General features: G+C 38.5%; 5 protein-coding genes across 5 annotated transcripts; all 5 read right to left on the minus strand.

Moving 5' to 3' along the window:
• Positions 1 to 110: 110 nt before the first annotated feature.
• LOC18591071 (Excinuclease ABC, C subunit, N-terminal) lies at positions 111 to 3,210 on the minus strand. The gene is made up of 4 exons (XM_007016986.3): positions 2,853 to 3,210; positions 2,152 to 2,290; positions 1,332 to 1,465; positions 111 to 1,245 (listed from the first exon to the last, which is right to left on the minus strand). The coding sequence occupies exons 1-4, from the start codon at positions 3,095 to 3,097 to the stop codon at positions 381 to 383; spliced, it is 1,383 nt and encodes a 460-aa protein (XP_007017048.3). The 5' UTR covers positions 3,098 to 3,210; the 3' UTR covers positions 111 to 380.
• Positions 3,211 to 5,028: 1,818 nt separating this feature from the next.
• Positions 5,029 to 5,888, minus strand: LOC18591072 (Methyltransferase-related protein). Its single transcript, XM_007016987.3, has 2 exons — positions 5,511 to 5,888; positions 5,029 to 5,420 (listed from the first exon to the last, which is right to left on the minus strand). Exons 1-2 carry the CDS (start codon positions 5,670 to 5,672, stop codon positions 5,316 to 5,318), a joined length of 267 nt encoding a protein of 88 aa, XP_007017049.3. The 5' UTR covers positions 5,673 to 5,888; the 3' UTR covers positions 5,029 to 5,315.
• A 300-nt stretch (positions 5,889 to 6,188) lies between these two features.
• LOC18591073 (P-loop containing nucleoside triphosphate hydrolases superfamily protein) lies at positions 6,189 to 10,573 on the minus strand. The gene is made up of 11 exons (XM_007016988.3): positions 9,567 to 10,573; positions 9,315 to 9,427; positions 9,100 to 9,219; positions 8,940 to 9,027; positions 8,347 to 8,438; positions 8,156 to 8,260; positions 7,633 to 7,742; positions 7,227 to 7,314; positions 7,098 to 7,133; positions 6,910 to 7,003; positions 6,189 to 6,647 (listed from the first exon to the last, which is right to left on the minus strand). The coding sequence occupies exons 1-10, from the start codon at positions 10,324 to 10,326 to the stop codon at positions 6,920 to 6,922; spliced, it is 1,596 nt and encodes a 531-aa protein (XP_007017050.2). The 5' UTR covers positions 10,327 to 10,573; the 3' UTR covers positions 6,189 to 6,647; positions 6,910 to 6,919.
• A 1,925-nt stretch (positions 10,574 to 12,498) lies between these two features.
• SIP4 (SOS3-interacting protein 4) lies at positions 12,499 to 14,494 on the minus strand. Its single transcript, XM_007016997.3, has one exon. The coding sequence runs from the start codon at positions 14,141 to 14,143 to the stop codon at positions 12,893 to 12,895; it is 1,251 nt and encodes a 416-aa protein (XP_007017059.3). The 5' UTR covers positions 14,144 to 14,494; the 3' UTR covers positions 12,499 to 12,892.
• Positions 14,495 to 18,063: 3,569 nt separating this feature from the next.
• LOC18591076 (EPIDERMAL PATTERNING FACTOR-like protein 6) lies at positions 18,064 to 19,872 on the minus strand. The gene is made up of 3 exons (XM_018127131.2): positions 19,504 to 19,872; positions 19,209 to 19,255; positions 18,064 to 18,513 (listed from the first exon to the last, which is right to left on the minus strand). The coding sequence occupies exons 1-3, from the start codon at positions 19,637 to 19,639 to the stop codon at positions 18,265 to 18,267; spliced, it is 432 nt and encodes a 143-aa protein (XP_017982620.2). The 5' UTR covers positions 19,640 to 19,872; the 3' UTR covers positions 18,064 to 18,264.
• Between the last annotated feature and the right edge of the window lie 918 nt (positions 19,873 to 20,790).

The raw sequence follows: 20,790 nt of genomic DNA on the forward strand, positions 1-20,790 counted from the left end.
AAAAATAATGAGTAGCTATCAATTAGAGATGACCCAAAGCAACATATGCAATAAACAAAATCAACTGTAAGTACCTTACAGCCAACATTGTCAAGCTAGAAAATTCAAAATGAAAAATCAAATGAACCTTTTATTTCAGAGGTAAGTTCACTACTAATATACAATGATGTGATTCCCTCATCATCAGATACCGAGGATTGTAATATTTGTTGAAAACAGCAACTACTTAACATTCAAGCAGGGATTTATAGTGGAATTAAAATAAATTCCCTGTTCAGCCCTTCCATATTATTATGGATTAAAAGAATTGCTATTGTGTCCTTCCTTAACCCATCTCTTATTCATCATTAGCATGCTCAACATTCTACACTCAGCAAAGCTTAAGTGAGATCTATGATCTCAGGAGAAAACATAGAAATTCTTCTCTTTTTGCTGTCTGATATGAGTCTACAGGCAGGAGACGGGGTTAATAAATCTATAACCTCGACTTCATGAGCAACAGTAGAGCTAGGGAGTTGATCTAACATAACAGCAACGTCAGTTGTCAATGGTTTCTCCCCTGGCTGTCGATCTTCATTGGCTGCCACTACAGCTGTAAATTGCTTCCGACTTGGACATTCCTTCTCAATAATGCTTGTATTGGCACCTTCAGCTGTCTCACCATCGGAAAGGCTAGTAACAAATGAGGGAGATGTTCGTACTGGTGAATAATCGCAATCAAATGGCTGTGTGTGATATATTCCAAAAGTGAATGAGTCCCCTGTTTTTTCATATCCTTCATAAGTAGTAGTCAACAGTTTCTCTCTTACCCATGGTTGTGGACCTACCATGGGGAGGCCAGTAGCTATTGAGGAAGTTTTACTTGTAGGAGAATCAATGAAAACTTGTGGCTGTATATTATGTACTCCAAGAGTGGATGAGTCCACTGGTTTTCTTGTTTTATATTCTTCAATGTCTTCAAATTCTTCATGAGAAGCCTCATGAATGCTGCTAAGAAAATTATCTGCTGAAGCATTAACCACTTCATCTGGATATGTTTCCCAAACAGTTTCACAAGTATCATTGACTTCATCATATTCATCTAAGTTATCACAATCATCTTTGTATTCAAACTCATCTTGTTCAGTATAACAGGGAAGCTCATTCATTGAGCAAACTTGAACTTTCATCTGCTCTGGCAAGCTAGGGCAACAAGCAGAATCCTTTCTGTATTTGGTTGAGAAATAGTTTACTGTGATGTTCAAGCTGATCAAAGAGCAGCATCACACGTTGGTCAACTGATCATGAAATTAAGCAAAACAGTATTACTTGGATATAAAGCAAACATATACCTCTGCCAGGCAGGGAGGGTGAGCATCGTATATGCAAGTTTGATCTTATTGGCTACTCCAGATAAGGATTTAAAAGTTGCAGCTGCTTCCCTCACAGCCACCGATTCTTGAGGGTGCTGCCAGGCCCACTCAAACTGTAGGCATTAACCCATTACAAAAATTTTATATGTTAGAATCAAACCATGGAGCAGAGAGGTTACTGGATAGTATATCTATAATAAAATCTGGAAGATCTGAAAATTTCAAAATTTGGGAGCATCGTTCACCACTCAACAATGTGTCTGAGGTAAGATGAACTTCTTAAAAAGTGTCAAAAAGCTGCCTTTTCTGAATTAAAAAGAAAATACCAGAACTTTCTCTCTCATTGCCTTATGGCTCACCACTGAAAAACCCAAAAGGGAAAAAAGGAAACCAAATTTCATAATGAACTAGACAAAAACCCAAAAGGAAAAAAAGCCTAAAAGTTTCCTGCCATGGCCAGAGTTCATTGAGAGTGAGAAGATATTCTGAAGCAGACACTGGAATATGATTTTCAAATACCATAAAAATCAAAGATGATCCCAAAGCATGAAACAGCAAGGCAGACTGTAGCTGTTAACCCCAAACAAAATTCCTTGCTACAACAAGCAAGGTGGAATTTTGAATCCATTTACCCGAAGAAAATCAACAAGGGTTAAATGATACGACTTGTGAGATAGACCATTCATATGGTATTTCAATCATACCCTGGCAGTTTTTGAATAAGGTCAAAAAATAACTTCAACAAATCAACGTACAACCATGGTCAAGACAATATAAACAATTAAAAAACATATATTACCTGAAGAGCAGAGACATTAGTTGGAAAGCCATAAATGCATATAACCATCTCCCAGGGGCGTTTGCTCTTGGTCCTCCAAGCACCACTTCCTATTTCACCATTGTGCTGCCTTATTCGACGCCTTGGGTTCACAGTAAATCTGCAAGTGTTCAACACTGCCATTAGATAAATTGTTGAAACTTTTGTTATTTTGAATTTTTAACTAGAGGACCTCAATTCAAAAGAAGAGCAACTTGCATGCCAGTATTATTTCAACGATTCATTAAACCAGATAGAAATAGCATTTATATATGTATTCTAAGTATTAATGAACGAAATATGAACTACAAACAAAAGGAAAAGCTGAACACAAACAAATTGAGAGAAAATAAGGGTAAAATTTTATCCCAAATTTGAATTTACAGATCAGGGCCAAGGAAGAATCGAGTTAAAACTGAATAAACTCTGGAAAGCACCAACTGATGTGAAAATGAATCAAATCAAAGCCTTTTACATGCTATGTATAATTCAATACACTGGACAAGTACAAAATCATAAAAGCTGAACCTTAGAGCAACAAAAAACAAGAAAAGATCAAATCTTTCATACTGAAAGACAAGAAGCAAAATTACCCATTAACGTTGAGACAAGAAAGAAACAAACAATGAAGGGAGGCAATCAGCCAGAAGATTAAAAATAGGAAAAGAAGAGTAGAAACTGACCCGATATAGGTGTGGCCTTTATGGCGAGGGGAGAGAGAGGTTAAAAGATAGCAAGCGAAGAACCCTTTTCCTTGTTTGCCCTTATCATCATCTCCAGACTCTCTAATTTCCTCTGCTTTTCCTCCTTGAAGATCTCTTGACTTCCGCCGCTGCCTGTAATAGTTGATGAGGGTTTCAGAGCCTGCTGCTTTCCGCTTTCTCTCTCTCGCTTCCTCACCATTTGGGGCGGTTTTCCCTTTCCTCATCTCTCCCGGACTCGCAGTCTCACAGTCCCACGGACAATGGATTAGACTCGACCGTTGAAGTTTGGCCGTTTAAAACTAAGAGTAGTACTTTATTTCTTTTTCTTTTCTCTCTCAGAATAAAAAAATGCACTCTTTTATAGTTCTAGGAAATATATTGCTAGTATATACAAGATCTTTCATTTGAATCATAAATTTTCCATTAAAGAAAGTTTGATTTAAAATTTAAAAATATATCTCTTCAAATAATTTATTATTTTATACCTCGACAGTAAAAGTTTAAAATTTTTATTATTGTATAAGATACTAATTATTTAACTATTTAATTCCAAGGTTCAGTTTCTCTTACTTAAAACATAAACAATTCTGGACAAATTGGTCCCCTTAATACACCGCATCATGGAATTTAGTATAATGATAAGCAAATGGTTTCAATTCCCGGGCTTAGCCAAGGAACAGGAAAGGAGATTTTGTAAGCAAAGAAGGGCAAGAGCGAGTAGAAATCTGTGAAAAGCAGCAGCTTCATGACTCTGGTTATCCCAGTCCATCACAAATAACATGGCGGATGACTGAGTTTATCATCCTCGAAACCTGTATCTTGTCTTCGATCCTCATTGTCACAGCAGCCAAACGAGTTGAACATATATCAGCATGAATCCACAGGAGCAGAGTAGATTCTTCTTAGCTATAATCATCTACTTTATGAATGCAACATTCTTGTTTTGCAAAGGTAACATTTGATATGAGAGACGAGGCTATGTTCATAAGCATTACAGAAAGATATTTCATACTTGTAGTTTCTATCATGTTTCATTTCATTGCATCAACTGCCATTACTTTCATATACTCTCAAGTAAGCTGATAAGCCCATAAAGATGAGGTATTAAAGACAGTATCAATGTATCGACTGCCTGAATATTCATGATTCGTACCAACTTCATTTAACTCAGAGAATCCAGTTCCATTGTTGAAGTAGCTGAAACATCATAGATGATTCAATAGCATCCATTTACTCTGTATGGAGCACACAATTCATAGAAAGCTTCTCTTATTAGCATCTTACAGAAACAATTGAAAATGTTAAGTTTTGTTAGAACAAAAGGGGGGAGAAAGAAAAGAAAGGAGGGGGACAGTTTACGGAATGTATAGAGACTGCTGGGGGAGATTATGAAAGAGCATATGAAAACCATTCGAAGAAACAAGTACAGTAATGCAATATCCTGAGTAAGATCCTTCATCAAGAGGAAAACTAGTTCGTAACATACACACCAACTATCTAGGATGTTTGCATTGTACACTTGTTAACCATAAACAGGAAGATAGAAGAAACCAATGCATAGCTAAAAACATGGTCTAAATGACAAATTGCAAATCTGCAACCTCCTAAACCCGATATATGAACAGACAATCCAGAAACAACAACAAGAAGATCCTTAATCACAGTAAACATTTCAAGTTTCCATGAAGCAGCAAGTGATGGATTTGGCTACATTTCCACGAACAACAGTTGCATACAGGTAGCATGAATTGCTTCATTTAAATAACTTGCCAATCCTACTGCTTCAATAAAAGCTTTCAAGCTTCAAGAGACCAGTAAATCAACCTGCAAAGTTCTGACCCCTCCTATAACACATTAAGATAATTACACAATTATGATCCCATTGAATGGTGTCCTAGGAAGCTGGATCCAAGAACACAGTCATAAGCTTTCACATTTTTTCACAAAAATGGTTAGTCGGTAGCTTATCTAGACATCAGAATCCTCTCAATTCATCAGCTTGACACCAAAATCTTTGTAGCCGGAGCAGATAGGCAAGGAAATGAAAAAAGTTCGACAATTGACAGTGACAGGAAGACTAGGATATAATCAGAAACCTATTTGAATCGATAAAGTAGCATTAAAAACAAAAGCAAAAACGACCATATTCTGCGACTAATATAACTCCCCATAAATTGAGAAGAAAGTCCATTTATTTACTGTCAATCTCAGAGTCAAGTTACAAGCAGAGTAAGATCTAGGATTTATATACAACAGCAGTTGTTGGAATACAGGTAAATGCTACATCCTGGTAACAATTTGCAATCACCAGCGACAACAATAATAACCGCACCAAAGGGTCAACAACAGCAAAATCAATGTTGGTTTTTGCATAAGATTTGTTGAATCACCCAATCAAACCTGTTCAAATGTAACCAAAGAAGAAAAATTTGAGGAAGGAGATCAAGTGGAACGCTTTGAGTTTGAGGAAACCAAATGCCTCCACAAGTAACGACCACTTGCCATGTCAACACATGTCCAGAATCCTGATTCTATAGCTGTCCGAACCTAATGAAAAGGGATTTTTTATTTTTATTAATATTATTACAAGAGGAAGAACAAAACAGAGATGAAATGCAGGGAAGAAAAAGTAGCGACCTTGGAGAAGGCAGAGAGGGAGTTGTCGTCCTCGTTGATGTTGGTGTTGGTTTGGGGTTCATCTTCATCGTTAGCTTGGGGCTGAGATTTGAGGTTTCTAATGACGAAAAAACCGGCGAGAGTTGCGGACAAGAAAATCAGGATCAGCCTCAGCGGACACATCTTTCCAATTCCCAAACCTTCTCTATCAGAGTCCCTCGATTTTTTGTGGCTCCTGTGAAAAAAGAAGAAATTTCAAAGCAGTAATGGGGTGGGTTGATTGTCGATTATTGGGCGGATTTTAGGGTGTGGTTGAAGTTTTTGTCAAACTTTGCTGCCGTATTGGCAATCCATGATACATTTCTTTTGACGGGAAAACGATTGTGGAAAGAGCCAACAAGTTGAACTTTTTTACGTACTCCAACTAGGATGCAGTACATGTATTTGCGTTCGACCTACCTAATGAGTTAAATTAATGAGAAGAAGATAAACGGCAGGCATTTGTTTATTGAATTAAAAAAGTACTTGCGGGTATGCCACCAAATGAAGCATGGTTAACAGCTTAGGCAGCCATGTTATGTTGCTTCTTTCCATTGACAAATTGGTGTCATCACGTCCCACAAGCATTCAATTTATGGGGTATTGACAAAGACTTCCATTCACCTCCCCACATTGGCACCCATCGGGCTTTTGGCAATCTTTTGACTAGTATAATTCAATCGCATTTTTAGTTAAGCACTCTCAGTCCATAGCAGTTTTACCCTACATAATTCAATAAGTTTTCGCCTTTTAAGGCAATAAAATTAATTGAATCCACAGTTTCATTTTGGTTTCTTTTGGAAGTACAAGTTCATTCCAACATCTGGTAGCTTCTAATCTGTAACTTTATCATAGCTAGAATAGATCTCATCCCTCAAAGAGAAGAACTAAATAATTTCTTCTGATGCTATAGAAGGACCGACGAGCCACCAATACCTCTTTCTATAATAACATCAACTCCTGTTTAGCTTCTTTTGCTGATTGAATATACTTCGAGCTGACAATGACAAAGGCAGGTCGACAGGTCATGTGATATCAAATCCAGTCGTACCCTCTGCCTTTTAGTTTTTCATCTTGCCAGTTCCAAGTCAAACAGTTAAATATGCAGTAGGACACGTCCTGCAAGGGAATAAGAGTACAATTCAATAAGCAGAAGAGGCAAGAGAATGAGTTGAGGTTAATATATAAGACGTGCATAAAGCTAGTTAGAAGGTAACTCTGTCTAATTGGAAGTGATTCAGATGCATTGGTTAGTAGATACCAGGCAATTACAGGAGACAAATAAAGTTCTGATCTAAAGAAGCCCAAAATTTTTAACTTAATAAAGTTGCTAGTTAGAAATACAGAAGACAAGCAAATGAAAAAGAAGCAAAAAAACCACCTGGCTAGAATTAGAGCTTGGCAAACCGTGCAATCTTAGATAGGACTGTTCTTAAACTTCGGATACCAGCTCCAGATTTTGAGCTCACCATCATCTGAAATAAATCCAAAATCCAATTATTTAGGCCCCTTCTGACTTACAATAACTCACAGAACAGCATAGAGGGAAACAAATGTGTTTCTTCATACCACAGGTTGAACTACAGATCTATGTGCCTTGAGGCTCTGCAAAACCAAATGGTTTTTAGAAACTGGTTAGTCTCAAAGGAGAGGATGCAAATTTTAATGAAAATGCACACATAAATGCATAAAGTTCACCTCTTCAATTTGCATTGCACGACGTGCCACATCAATTGGGAACACTGTATCTGTCTTGGTTAAGACAATCTGGTATTTTGTTTGAGATCTGTACATTAATAAATGAAAAATCAACAAAAATAAAATACATGCCACGCTACTAATGAGGTTTATGTTCTCCTAGTTACAACTATAATACCAGATTGATACATTGAGAAAATGGGGGCAGATATCAAGTTTCTTCTTACTTCATGCCTTGTGCATTTTTATGCGAATGAAATAGAATTACTCACCTTTCCACATGGTGGCCAGAATACCAAATACTTCACCAGGTCAAAAATGTGAGGTGGTGATTGCATGGATCATCAATTTAAACTTATAGCCACCAGCTCAAAAATCACCAAATTAAAATTGAGAGAATGTTTACCTTTCCATTAAATCAATGAGTTCATTATCTCTAGGCTTCATGCCCCACTTTGTGTCAATGAGAAGGCATACTCGTTTTAGACCAACTCTTGTCGAAACATACTCCTTCACCTGCAAAATTTTAATGACAAGAGGTTGGGTCATACTTAATTATTTTTGACAATAAAGAAATTAACAAGGAAAACCTTTAAGCCTACACTCAGATTCTTTAACTAAGTCACTTCTCAATGTTCAACTCAGAAAACACTCCAAACCAATAATTTCAACCTTCCACCATTTAGAGATACTTACCAATCATACACACAGAACTTGCCTAACACTTGAACAGTTCAGCAACAACAGACGTCTACAATGTCCGACTACCGACCAAACAAGTCAAACCTATCTAGCAATCTGATAACTGGTGACAGTCACATAGTAATTCTGGTATTCACCACCACCGAGGTGTTAAAATATCCTAGATAGTTGAATTAAAAAACAAGGTGGTTGCAGGAAAAGAATGGATTCAGATATCATGTACTCACTAGCTCCTCCCATGCCTCCTTAACTTCTTCCTTTGCATAGGCAAAGCCATAGCCAGGCAAATCAACCAGGCAGAGCTTTGATCCCAGCTTGAAGAAATTAATGGTCTGCAACAAAACAGCTTTTGTAACCATTGCAAATGGAGATATTCCCAGGAAATTGTAAAAATAGTTTTTATGAAAATTGACAGCACCTGAGTATGGCCTGGTTTGTCGGATGTCCGTACAACACCCCATTGTCTGGTGAGTGCATTAAGTAGTGATGATTTCCCAACATTTGACCTCCCTAACAAGGGCAGTAAAGATGTGTCATTTCTTGAGATAAATATACATATATAAACTTTCTAAGACTATAAAAAGCTGTCATATGGGACCTCAAAACAAATATTGACCAGATAGTCTACAAAGTCGCAAACCAGCTTAACAGAGACTAACAAGACAATCCCATCTCTCCAAAAAATTTATTTAACATGTAAGAAAGTACAGACTGCGGATAAACAAAACCCTTCCAGCAATTTCATTGTAATCCACCACAGAGTCTGAGAACACAGTATGCTATAGTTTTTGGAGTACACCTTTCCCACGTGAGACTTAAAATAGCTATAGACTGAGAACTAAAGACTTTTTCAATTGGTGGTGAGATATGAGAAATTAACAAGTAATAATGGGCAAGTAAACTCCTCTGAAGCCATAAATCTAACCAAACAAATTCAACAAAAAGAGTGTCCAGTACAAAACTGCAAACCAGAAAATCATGAAGGAAAGAAAGAAAATTTCAGCTGTCTACCTGCAAATGCAATCTCTGAAGCATCAGGAGCTGGAAATGATGATGAAACCTTTGCAGCAGCAAAAAACTGCAACTTATTCCTAAATATCTGCAAAGAAATGGATCATAGATGAAAACAGCAGCATCTTTTAGCTACTCATCACTTTAATCACAAACATACATTTTCCTCGATGCGTTCCCTTTCAGGATTGGTAGAAAAAGGGATATTGTCTAATGGGGCTGAAAGCTCAGTGTTGTAGCCTGCTCTCTGGATCTCAATTGGACGTCTACGGCCTAACAACTGTAAATAAGAGTATCAAGAATCAGAATGCAAGATAATGATGGCATGAAAAGATGTGAATTTAAACATCTCAAGGCTTTGCGCATTCAAATTACATTATCTTCAACAAAGGAAAGGATGGAGGGACTGGGCTGTATTGCACGGAATTGTGCATTTCTTGACAAGGCAGCATTTTCCTCCAAATCTTTTTTCTTCTCTTTTGTACTTTCTGGACAGGAATTAAGAAACAGCAACGAGAAGGTCAAAAGAAATCTACTTAAACTCAAACAAGTATAATTAGCAGAAGGAAGGGCATTGCAAATATAAAAAATCCATACATGTTGGAGAAAGTGTAAGGAAATACCAACCATCAATAGCAATGCCATCATCTAGCCGCTTGTTTGAGATATCATAAGGATCTAACCGAATTACCCGCTTTTTTTTCCTTGGCTGATCATCAAGAACTTCTGAATCATTATTTAAGCTTTTCTTATCCCGAACTGTTTTCTTAGCAGAAGTTAAAGCAGAAGCATTGGAGCTGTGATCCAAACGCCTTCTTGAGTTGGCTTTGGCTTTGGGTTTGGCATGTTTCTTCGATGAATCATTTGAAGCACTATCCATTTCATCTACCTCTTTTGCACTTCTGCCTACCTTCTTAGCATTACGAGAAGTAGCTTTTCTAGTAGAAGTAGCATCCTCTAGTGTGCGAGAAACCCAGATTGAGCGAATTGCTTTGTCATTGCCTTTTCTCCCTCTGCTTAAGTCGCCATTGACCATCTTCTGCTGCTTCTTAGATGAAGCCTTCCTACCGGTTGCCTCTACATTCTCATACGACATTAACTGCTCAGCATCAACTCGCTTCCTTCTCCTATCAAAATTTACAGCTTTAGTCTGCTTTTCCTCAAAATCAACCTCCCCGTCATCACTTCCTTCTACAACTCCATATCTATTATTAGTACTACGTTTTCTACTCTTAGAGCCCGTACTGGAGCTGCGCTTCCCACCAATAACACCACCCTTTCCAACACTGCTTTTAGTTCCTTCTCTGTAAATGTAATTCTTAGGTTTCCCTATGACAGTCTTTAGTTGCTTATTCAACTTACGCCTTAAGCCTGCCTCTCCAGACATTCTCAACTTACCACTTCACCAAAACCAAAAACCAATTGGTTCCTAGGAACAAAGTTGGAAAACTTTTAAAACCCGGAAGATGATATCGTACCTTTGCAACAGACTTTCTTCAGTTCATTTGTCTCCATGAACGGCTAGGCTACCTATGCCGCTCTCTGTTTTGTTTGCGTTCACTGTCCATGGTGATTCTGCCCTACTTGGAAGTTGGAAGAGTAGAGTGGAATGGGGCCAGACTTTGCAGCTGAACAATTACTCGGGCCAAACACAACTTTGGACTAAATGCTTTCCTTTGCCGATAGTCCTAGCCCATGCATTTTAGCCACTGGGCTTTCTTTCTGAATTTGGCCCACTTGTTGGTGGTTCCCAGAAGTATTTTATTTTAAATTTTATTAATTAATCTTATAATTATTTGAATAAATTTTGAAAATATTATCTATACTCGTATCTTAATATCCTAAATACTATTCAAACACATTAATTATCTGATTTACCAAGTCAAATTTTTCAATCTGACCGTGGATTCTCGATTAAGTAACCCAAACCCAAAGAAATTAGATTGCAAATCTACAATATTCAATTGGATTAATATTTGATGCTCTTGACACCGCAATGTTTTATTATTTTGGAAAAAAATAAAAAGTTGATATTAAAACTTAATACCATTTTGGGACCTTAGCATTTTGAAGGAAATAAAAGGTAGATTTTTTTCTTTTATCTATTGTCAGTATATCAAATATTAATTTTATTCAATTTGCTAGTAAAAGTAACAAACAAATTATATTTGTAATATATATAATCGAATTTAAGGTACGAATACCCAATATAATTCAGATATTTAGATAATTAAATTTAGGTATAAGATGTTTGATGGGTAATACTTGTACTCTACTCAAATTTGAAACACGTACTAAAATTTATACTCAAATTGATCTCAAATCCAAATAAAAGATATAAACTCTATATAATTGAGCGGGGCACTGTAAATATCTGGATAAAAATTACCGTGGACATTCCTATGTGAAAAGCTAGTATTAACAATTTAGCAATGTGTGAATAGAAAGAAGAGGAGAGGAGAGGAGAGGAGAGGCCACCAACCAAACCAATATTCCAAATCCAACTTACGACGTGAGCAGTGGCTAGAACGCTTCCAACTGTTTTGACGAGCATTCCTAAGACCCAACTCAGGTTAAAACTTTCCCAACATTAGCAAAGAGATTGATCAATAAGACAATAACATGGAAGCATGTGCTTTGAATTTTACAAACTATATTGGAATACAGCTTTGACTACAATGTAGGAAATTTAAAAATTGTAGGATCATTGCAAGTGGCCAAGAGGACAATTTTCCTCCATTACAGCCAATCATTTGATTGTGGCAAAAGGGTCCACGACCAACATTTTGATTTGCTGCATCATTACTTGCTTTGTCAGAAAATCATAGAAAAGGTTGGGTTAATCATGAAACCAAAGAGCATTTTGGGTACCCTTTGCTTGAAATTGCTTTAATACTCTTTCAGTACATTTCGGGTCTCATCGGATTCTGTTTTCACCTCAAGTTGTTACTTTGTTACATCTTTGTTTTATCGAAGGATGGCAGGACAGCAGGCAGCAGGCATGGTAAGTAGTGCAACTCCTGAAATTTCACCAGAAACCAATAATTGAAGCCATTTATAAAGGAAAATATACAGAACCTGGGCCGCCATGAATTGAGCTGTGCTCAAAGAATTATGTACTCCTTCACCAACAAAACAAGCCTCCAAACAAGGTGTCGTTTTATCTATAATAATCTATGCTAACATTATGCCCATTACAGCTTAGTAAACAATCATTGCTGATCTGCCTTCAAATATTATTACTTTATATGTGAACATTTTACCTTTACTATTTGGTACTAACCAAAATCCAATGTTTCTAATTTAATACTGTCCTTTTTCGACAAGAACTTCGCAGCACTCAAAATTTGAAGGATCAAATCCGAATAAAAAGCGAAAAAGAGTACTGAATGTGGGATCTATGACAACCAAATAGTGTTTACATAGAAAGAAAGAATAAGTAAAGCAAAAGAAAAGAACAATTGTTATAGAAGATACACATAACATTAAGTAAGGAACACAAAGACAAGGGCAAACACTCATGACTCAGAAGAAGAGAAAATAAAACAACAGACACACAGATGAAATGATGGAGATTGCCATCCTTCCATTATTTATTCTCTTTTTTGCTGCCCTTATATACACAAAAAAGAAGTATATACAAGAGAAATATAATTGTAACAAAACATATGTTGGGGAATTTTGTTAATCCATGAAAAGAAGAAACAAAAACACCCCATTACACCAACCTCACTCATCTTTATTCCAAATTGCTGCTAACATACATACGACCGCATAATTGTAACTGCTTGTAGTAATCTTTACCTCTCTTCGAACTTGGGAGATTCATGCTCTCGACAAAAGTCACTTCTGTCTTTTGTTAGTGTATTCCTTCAGACACCATTTTTCCCTTTTTTTTTTGGATTGAAATACACCTATAATGGAATTAAACACGCGTGAAAAGGGTGGGATTTTCAGTTGCCGGTCACCTGGTTTTCCGTCAGCGCAGGTCTAATCTTGTTGTTCCAAGTATCATTGTAGAATTGGGCATCGCCGCCTGTTCTCTTGGCTTCTACGACAACGAGTTCATCGGTTAACCTGTAAACCACAACCGCTATTGCGAAACTTCCATTTTGCCCCTCCAATTCAACGCCCCATTCTTTCTTCCTCCTCACCCTGAACTTCTCGGCCTTGGCGACCTCCTCCACTTTTTCCACCAATTTCTCAGGCGACTCCCTTGATATGAAGCGTTCGCCGTCACTGACTGAACCATGGGAGTTGTCGAACAAACCGGACAGGTCCAAACCGGATGAGAATGATATCAAATCGAATGCGTTCAGGCTGGTAACCTGAGGTTCATCCTTGTCAACCTTGTCATACTCTTCATGGAACTTGGGTTCCTTGTAACCCTTCCTGAACCATGGGTCTTTCAGGATCTCATGAATCGTGATCCGTGTCTCCGGATTCGTGTCCAGAAGCCGAGACAGGAACCGCCTGAGATCGCTCGACATCCATTTGGGACACCGAAACTCACCTTTGTAGATTTTCTTGTACATAACCATGAGATTCGGATCATTGAAAGGCAAGAAACCCGCGTTCAGCACGAAGAGGATGACTCCGCATGACCACACGTCCACCTTAGCTCCATCATACCCTTTTTTGGTCAAGATCTCCGGTGCAACGTAAGCTGGGGTGCCACACAAGGTGTGCAACAGCCCGTCGGGTCGGATCTGATCGGTAACGGCGCTGAGACCGAAATCGGAAACCTTCAAATTCCCGTTCTCGTCAACGAGAAGGTTTTCAGGTTTCAAATCACGGTGGAAAACCCCGCGGGAGTGGCAGTACCCGACGGCCGAGATGAGCTGCTGGAAATACTTACGGCTGAGATCTTCGCTGAACCTTCCTTTAGCAACCTTAGCAAACAATTCTCCACCTTTGATGAATTCCATCACGAAATAGATCTTAGTCTTGGTGGCCAAAACCTCGTACAGTTTGACGATGTAAGGGTGGTTCAAGCGACTCATGATGGAGATCTCCCGCTTGATGTTGGACATCAAGTTGGTGCTGGACAGCTTCTTTTTATTGATGACCTTAATGGCCACGCTCTGCCCGCTGCGGACATTTCTGGCATGATAAACCTTGGCGAAGGCGCCGCACCCCAGGAGTCTGCCGAGCTCGTATTTTCCGAACAGGGCGTTTTCTGGGAAATGTTCGATCTCTGGCATAGGTGGTGCAGCCAGAGATCGAACCGGACGAGCAGGTTCCTTCAGGAGGGCAAAAGGATTAGTGTAAACTCGGCGAGTGGGAATCAAAGATTGATTTCCCTGCCCCTGATTTCTTTCAAAACAAACGAAAATCGGAGTATTTGCTTTAGAGAGATGAACGTTGCAGAGTTGTGTAATAATTGTGTTTTGAATGGACAAGTTTTCCTTCAAAAGTTGAAGGATTCTAGAGGGAATGCGTGTTTGACGGTGGAAGTTTCGGGGAGGGTGGGTAGCCTTGACTATTTATTGCCTTACGGGAGGCAACTTTCTCTTTCCATTACGCGGGACTCTTCCGGACTGTGTTCACCCCCGTTTCCCATATTTTCATTTTTCTTTTTCCCTTTTAATTCTTTTTTAGACAAAAAGGGCGGTCCTTGTCTCGGACGTGGCGTGTGATTATTGGGAGAGGGAGTTGACAACAGACAAGCAACCCGTTGAGGTTTGCCACGACGGTTTCCACCTCATATAAGAACTAAATAAAAAAAAAATTGAAAACTTAAAATAAGTGAAGTATTTCAATCTCCTACCAGCTAAGTAGAAGATTTTAAAAAGGTAATGGATCTGATGCCAAAAATATTGAGCCTTTGCCCGTGAAAATTCAAAATCGTTTGTCAAATTTTGATTCGTTTGCCATTCTTTTGGACACCAAATGTGAAATGCAAGACAAAAGGGGTAGCCTAGCCCCAATATGAACAGCGAAATGTTTGAAACAAGCTAAGCGGCAAAAAATGTATTGGTAGGGACATTGAGAGTATATATGGCAGCAGCGAAGGTGATTGGGTCATACGCTTAGGCCCTGGCTCAGAAGTGTCGAATATCACTCTAGCAAGCATCCACGACTTGGACTGTTAGGTTTGAAGCTGTGAAGATTTGGACCATTGTGTTCCTGGGTTTAGCTGTACATCATCCATCATGATCTATGTGGCAACGCTGAGCATCATTACTCTTTGCACTACTTTATGTATAATTCTTCAAATTCAATGGATCGTACTTTGGTGTAGCATCGTTTAATACATATATCCATTGCCTCGTATACAAATAATTCACCAGCTGCTTAATAGATTAGCATCTCTATCTATATGGGACAGAGCTGACTCAGCCATACATGAGCTTAACTTGGTGCTATTTTATGCTAATCAAATAGTTTATTGTGTTGAACATTTAGACCAACATTCGCTCGTCGGTTTAATTAATACCATTTTAAAAGTTTAGAATTTGAGTTAATCAATTCTTTTAAAAAAATAATTGAAATCGATTGAATGTTAGCTTAATATAAAAGATAATTTATCATGTTAGACCTAGACCGATAGAGGACGTTTAAGATTTTATAATTTCTTTTTATTTTTTTTAAGTTTATCATTTTGTCTTTATCTTTTTTAAAAAAAATTATAATTTTGCTCCAATAACATTATTTTGATATCTTTGAATATGAAATCCGGACTCCACCATTGGTGTTATATGTAGTAGATTCATCCTGTCATTGTCAGGAAAACTAAATTGATTTACCAACAACATCAATTTTTTAAAGAAAACACGAATGGTGTACTTTGCTTTTATACACTACTACTAGTATATTACAAGCTCAAAATGCAAGGGGTAGGTAGTCCTTAATCGACATTCTGCCTACTGGCATTTATACGAAACTAATCAAACAGACGAAACCTACGTTTTTTAAGCATTCCAGGGCAAGAAATCTTTGCAAGTTGTAGAATAATTAGAATCATGAGCAACACAGGATTAAAATTGTTAGCTCCATGCAGAGGTTTCATTTTGTGGGTGACAAATGACAGGTTTGCTTTGATATTTCGCGGAAGCTGCTGCAAGCTAGCTTAGCCCTTAGCTCTTAGCTCCCCCTTGACTATCTTTGATCCATATCATCAGCAAACCTCTCCACTTGTTACAGTCACTTCAACTTCAAAGTCCTCCCAGTACGACTTGTCGTTTCCTTCTTCGATGATTTGTCCAAAACTGCTTGGCCTGTCGAGCCTATTTGTAGAAAATTTCACGTGAATAATGGGACTGCAGGAAAGAAACTTCTCCTCTGTTGCACTTTGATTTTGAAGCTTTCTACAAAGGCAAACGAACATCGCATGTTTCATGCTTGAGAATCTGGGTGGACATTAGACTCGCTTGCCCCCCACACCCTGCGAAGACAAAAATCTTATTAGCTTTTGAAAGCCGAGAAACAGTCCAAATCGCCATGCGTCATGGGGATTCCATCCCTAGTTTCTTTAAGCTAGGAGTCCGTCTCACAGTTATTGCTGGGAAACTGATGGAGTGAGGAGCACTTGCCATTTGGGTCAAGTAGGTGGCCTACTTCTACTTTTGATGTTGATTTCCCAAGTGCTGGACCCATATATGTTAAACACCCAGACTCTGTTTCTAACTTATTAGTGCTGGTTTCTTACGAGTTAATGGCTTAGAGATATTTACTGTCTCCAATATTAAACTAAGTATGGGTAAGAAAAAAGTACTTAATCTGAAATATTTTACATCCGAGCATTTAGTTCAGCAATTGATATATAATCTTTCTATCTTAAGGATAAGATTCGAATCACTCTTTTTTAATTATGAAAAAAAAAACCTGAAATATTTTGCCAAGAAATGGTTTCTACTGCCATCGTTACCATGGCTGAGCCAACACATGAACAGTTTCAAGGCCCCAACAATTAGGAAACTCCTCTTCCAAGTAAACTGCGATGCCAAGCCAATCGATGTTTGTCTTGTTTTTCCTTCCTTTGAAATCAAGCAAAACTAATGTTCCATCTCTCTAAATCTCCTGCCGACGCGTGGGCCAATCTTTAACTGCAAGCCACCAAAAGTAAAGCTGAAAAAATAAGGTCTAGAAGTGATATCAAAGGCCTGGAATTGAAAGTTTCCAAAAGTAAAGCCGAAGGCAGAAGTTAGAAATACTTATGTGGACGCATTAAATTAAATTGACCTTTCTTATTTAAGCCTCCACACTTTCTTTTATAAAAAAAAAATGGAAATTGTTTGCTGTTGAAGTTCTCTGGGTCCATGGCATAAAGAGTCCTTTGGGTTTTAACCCATGACATATTAGAGGATAAAAACTTCTGATGTTTTCTCCGGCACTGGTGACCCAATATTAACCGAATCGGGCTATGCCATGCGCTGGGAGTTTTGGGCCAGAGTCATGCATCTTGACACAAGCTGTGAAGTGAGTTGAAAAAGAAAAATGCAAGTTTTCCATGGAATCATGTGTTATCATGTAATTTTATTTCATATGCATAGAATAAGATATCGCTTTTGTACTGCTCATCTCCTTTGATTGCATATTGGTCTAGTCCTGATCAAGAGACAGGTCCTCTACGGCTTTAACCAATACCAAGACTTTTGTTCTTCTTTTGGACTAGCAAAGTTTTGGTCAGAGTAGCAAGACTACTCCATTCTGATGTAATGGACCATAGCGTTCTTCCTGCTGCGGTGCTTCCCCACACAGTCGCAGATCTATCAGGGATTCAGAGTCCCCCAATTTGGGAATTCCTTGCGATTAAGTTTACAAAACTCTCTCTCTCTCTCTCTCAAAAAGTTCAAAAAGAACAAAATATCTCATACGCTATAACGCTAATCTTGCATCTGTACGTACGTTTTACCATCAAGCTTAGAAAAACTTTTGGTTAAGTGCGCATGCAGTTAAGACAGGTAGTATTGCTGGAGTATGTTGTTTTGAAGTTGACAATCAAGCAACGGATACAAAATTCTATCGGAGCAGCATGATCAGGGAGCGGGTTGCTGTCAAAGAATCTGCAGCATTTATGCCAATAAGCCAGACTCGGCTCTTGAGTAATCAGAACAAAACTCAAGACTCAAAAACCAATGGCTCTAAAGCATTTCAAGATATAATAAATTGACACTAACCATTTTTCACATAAGTGCTCATCTGAATCTGTTGATTAACCCATACTATATAAGTGTATGCTACAGTTGTTTACATAAAGTAAAAAACACTATATTCTTGTTCAAGGTCAAATTTTCATCACAGTGAAAACCAGGAATTGTCTCTTCAGTGTCCTGGTCACATGCAGTAGACATGTTTTTGTGACCAAACAAAATTAAAAGCATCATGGCATGTACAACTTGTTGCCACATTTGCACCTCCATGCTTCTGGGTAATACTCCGCAGTCACCGGTGTTCCGGGCGGCACTGGCACGTGAACTGGCTTGCACGGCGTGCAATTGCCGCACTTTGAAGTGCACCGTGGCGGTGATGATCCGGGGCCGCTCAAAAATCTCCTGGCCAGGGTTAGAGGGAGTCCTTGGATGTCAAGAGACCCCATCTTATCTTCATGTTTTCTCTTCTCAGCGATTTCCTGTGACAGTGGAATGTTAATCATCACGTCATACCAGTTATAACTTGATAATTTAGCACAAGAAGCCACCAAAAGAAAAATCTATGGTTCTGTTCCACCAATCTGCCACCTCACCAATCCGTACAACTACCATGCGCCCTGAAAACCGCAATGTTCACGGGAACACATAACCTAGAGACTACGTGTTTCCCGTTGAAGTGCTGAGCAGTGGCGCAAGTTACCGAGATGATAAGACCCATGAAAAGACGAAAGAAGAATTCTAAATTCTACTGCGGCGAATGCTGCCGTGCACTTCGGTGTTCGGCGTTCACGAGGATGGGCCGTGGATATGGACCACTGTCCTGGCGTGATGCCCTAATCATGGAAGATGATTCGATGCATCAGAAGGCTCACAAGGCAGCGGTCTCTGGCCAAGGCCTGCACCTATTTGGCGCTTGTCAGCCGTGTTCATTTTTTTTGTTTGAATGGTCATGAGTCGTGACTGATTAATGGCACTGTCGTTCTGTAAAACACCCCAATTCTTTTACAGAATTTTAACCCACAAACAATGGTGTCTGCATTGTCCTTGAATGATTGTATAAGATCACAGAAAGGTTGCATTTTCCTTTTTTTTTTTTTGAGCAAGAATTTGAGAAACATGTATTGGTGTTAAGTAGCTTGACCTGACATATATAGGGTCAAGTGAAGTAACTCACCTGGAAACAGATGCTATCAGCTTGACCTGTCAATGAACACCTGATATCTGCATTCGGAAAACAGGGTGCTTATGTAGGGTTATAGCTGGTGAGCCAAATTCAGTTTACCATAATCACAGGAATTCTAGCAGAGTAGAGGTAGAAAGAGTTTTGTTCACTAAAAGAGTAAAAATAACAGAAATCTCCTTGAGTCCATGACTATGACCCAGGGGAAATTAAGAGGTTAAGATCTCCCGATGTATAAAAGGTTCTTTTTTTTTTCTTTTTAAACGAGGAAGGGAATTAAAGATCATACCTTGTTGACAAGTGGTTGCAGTGCTGGTGATGCTAAACAGTGCGCAAACTGAAAAAAAGAAGAGGGAGAAACAGTAAAGGAAGTGAGATTTGTGGCTGAGGCTGAGGTTTAGTTTTCTGTATCTCTTCCACTCCATGAAAAGCAAGGAACAAGAGCAGATTGTGATATGGTCTGCCTGCCTGACTTCCCCTTTTCTTGACACTTAAAAGATTGGAAGTGGATTCTCAAGCTATGCAGACAGAAAATCTTTGGCTTAAATTCCCCACATTCCATGCAACTGTCATGCCAAACCAGTACTTAATACCTCAATTCTCATATTGGAGAAGGCAACATCTTTCTTTTCAACTCTCCTTCTATCTCTTCTGGGGTTTAAGTGGAGGTGGTTGTGGTGGAGTTGGAAAAAAGTAGGCATGTAGTACGGATTTATTACATGGATGCTGCAGGGAAAGTCTTAGCAGCCAGAGATCAGAGTGAGAGAGAAAAAGGAGAAAAAGATTGTGAATCTATGCGGATCGTCGCTTCCTAAGCTTTACCATGTTTGGATGTTGGATTCTCTTGCAGGCTTTCTTCACTGTCTTTCAACGATTCCCAAACTCAGAAATACATAAACAACCCAAACATCCACCTCTGCTCATGCACCAAACCCCACACACTCTCTCTCTTTTAGCTTTCTTTATCTCTTCACTTGCTTTCGAGTTTTTCTTTTACACACTTCATGGTAGACTTTGCACCTCGAATTTATAGTCTAGCAATGTTAATGTTTAGAAGCTAGTGATCAAATTTGAAGGACAGGAAAGAGAGAAATTAATACTTAATTAATCAAACTATATCTGAGTATGAAACTAAAAGAGATTTTGTATCCATCTGTCGACAAGAATGATTGAGTTACTATGCTTCAACCACCAATGGGGTCTCAGCTGCTTTAGAATATTTTGGTACTTAGCAAAATTCCTGTTTCACAAATGACTCTGGCAGATTCTTCCTGTTGCTGGTTCATATCAATTGTATTGTATCTGCCATATCATTCAAAGTAATGCATAGTGAACTGCGCAGGTAAAAATTAAAACAATTGAAAACCCAGTTGAACGTCCCTGTAGCTAGGTAATTAAGAAGTCTATATGGTTACGTAAAGAGGTTTAGGCTGACAAAATGAAATTGCTGATGAAGTTAATACTTGAAAGTAATTAAAACAATGACCACTTTCAAGACAAGTTACCCCCATTCTGAAAAGTTTTCAAGCATCCCAAGCCGTTGATTTATAACCCTTATGGCACAAAAAGAATAGGA

Source organism: Theobroma cacao, chromosome 9, assembly GCF_053813885.1.
Source record: "Theobroma cacao isolate CCN51 chromosome 9, ASM5381388v1, whole genome shotgun sequence".
NCBI lineage: Eukaryota > Viridiplantae > Streptophyta > Magnoliopsida > Malvales > Malvaceae > Theobroma > Theobroma cacao.

What these genes read in the sequence shown, in the direction of transcription:
- LOC18591073 (XM_007016988.3), bottom strand. Translation starts at nt 10,326, where the DNA reads ATGTCTGGAGAGGCAGGCTTAAGGCGTAAGTTGAATAAGCAACTAAAG. An exon ending in TTTCCTTTGTTGAAGATAAT is followed by an intron (nt 9,220 to 9,314) that starts GTAATTTGAATG and finishes TCTTATTTACAG; the next exon opens with TTGTTAGGCCGTAGACGTCC. An exon ending in AGGAGGCATGGGAGGAGCTA is followed by an intron (nt 7,743 to 8,155) that starts GTGAGTACATGA and finishes AAAATTTTGCAG; the next exon opens with GTGAAGGAGTATGTTTCGAC.
- LOC18591072 (XM_007016987.3), bottom strand. Translation starts at nt 5,672, where the DNA reads ATGTGTCCGCTGAGGCTGATCCTGATTTTCTTGTCCGCAACTCTCGCC. An exon ending in CCCTCTCTGCCTTCTCCAAG is followed by an intron (nt 5,421 to 5,510) that starts GTCGCTACTTTT and finishes CCTTTTCATTAG; the next exon opens with GTTCGGACAGCTATAGAATC.
- LOC18591071 (XM_007016986.3), bottom strand. Translation starts at nt 3,097, where the DNA reads ATGAGGAAAGGGAAAACCGCCCCAAATGGTGAGGAAGCGAGAGAGAGA. An exon ending in CTAATGTCTCTGCTCTTCAG is followed by an intron (nt 1,466 to 2,151) that starts GTAATATATGTT and finishes TAATGCCTACAG; the next exon opens with TTTGAGTGGGCCTGGCAGCA. An exon ending in ACCCTCCCTGCCTGGCAGAG is followed by an intron (nt 1,246 to 1,331) that starts GTATATGTTTGC and finishes CTCTTTGATCAG; the next exon opens with CTTGAACATCACAGTAAACT.
- SIP4 (XM_007016997.3), bottom strand. Translation starts at nt 14,143, where the DNA reads ATGCCAGAGATCGAACATTTCCCAGAAAACGCCCTGTTCGGAAAATAC.
- LOC18591076 (XM_018127131.2), bottom strand. Translation starts at nt 19,639, where the DNA reads ATGGAGTGGAAGAGATACAGAAAACTAAACCTCAGCCTCAGCCACAAA. An exon ending in TGCAACCACTTGTCAACAAG is followed by an intron (nt 19,256 to 19,503) that starts GTATGATCTTTA and finishes TTCCGAATGCAG; the next exon opens with ATATCAGGTGTTCATTGACA. An exon ending in CTGATAGCATCTGTTTCCAG is followed by an intron (nt 18,514 to 19,208) that starts GTGAGTTACTTC and finishes CCACTGTCACAG; the next exon opens with GAAATCGCTGAGAAGAGAAA.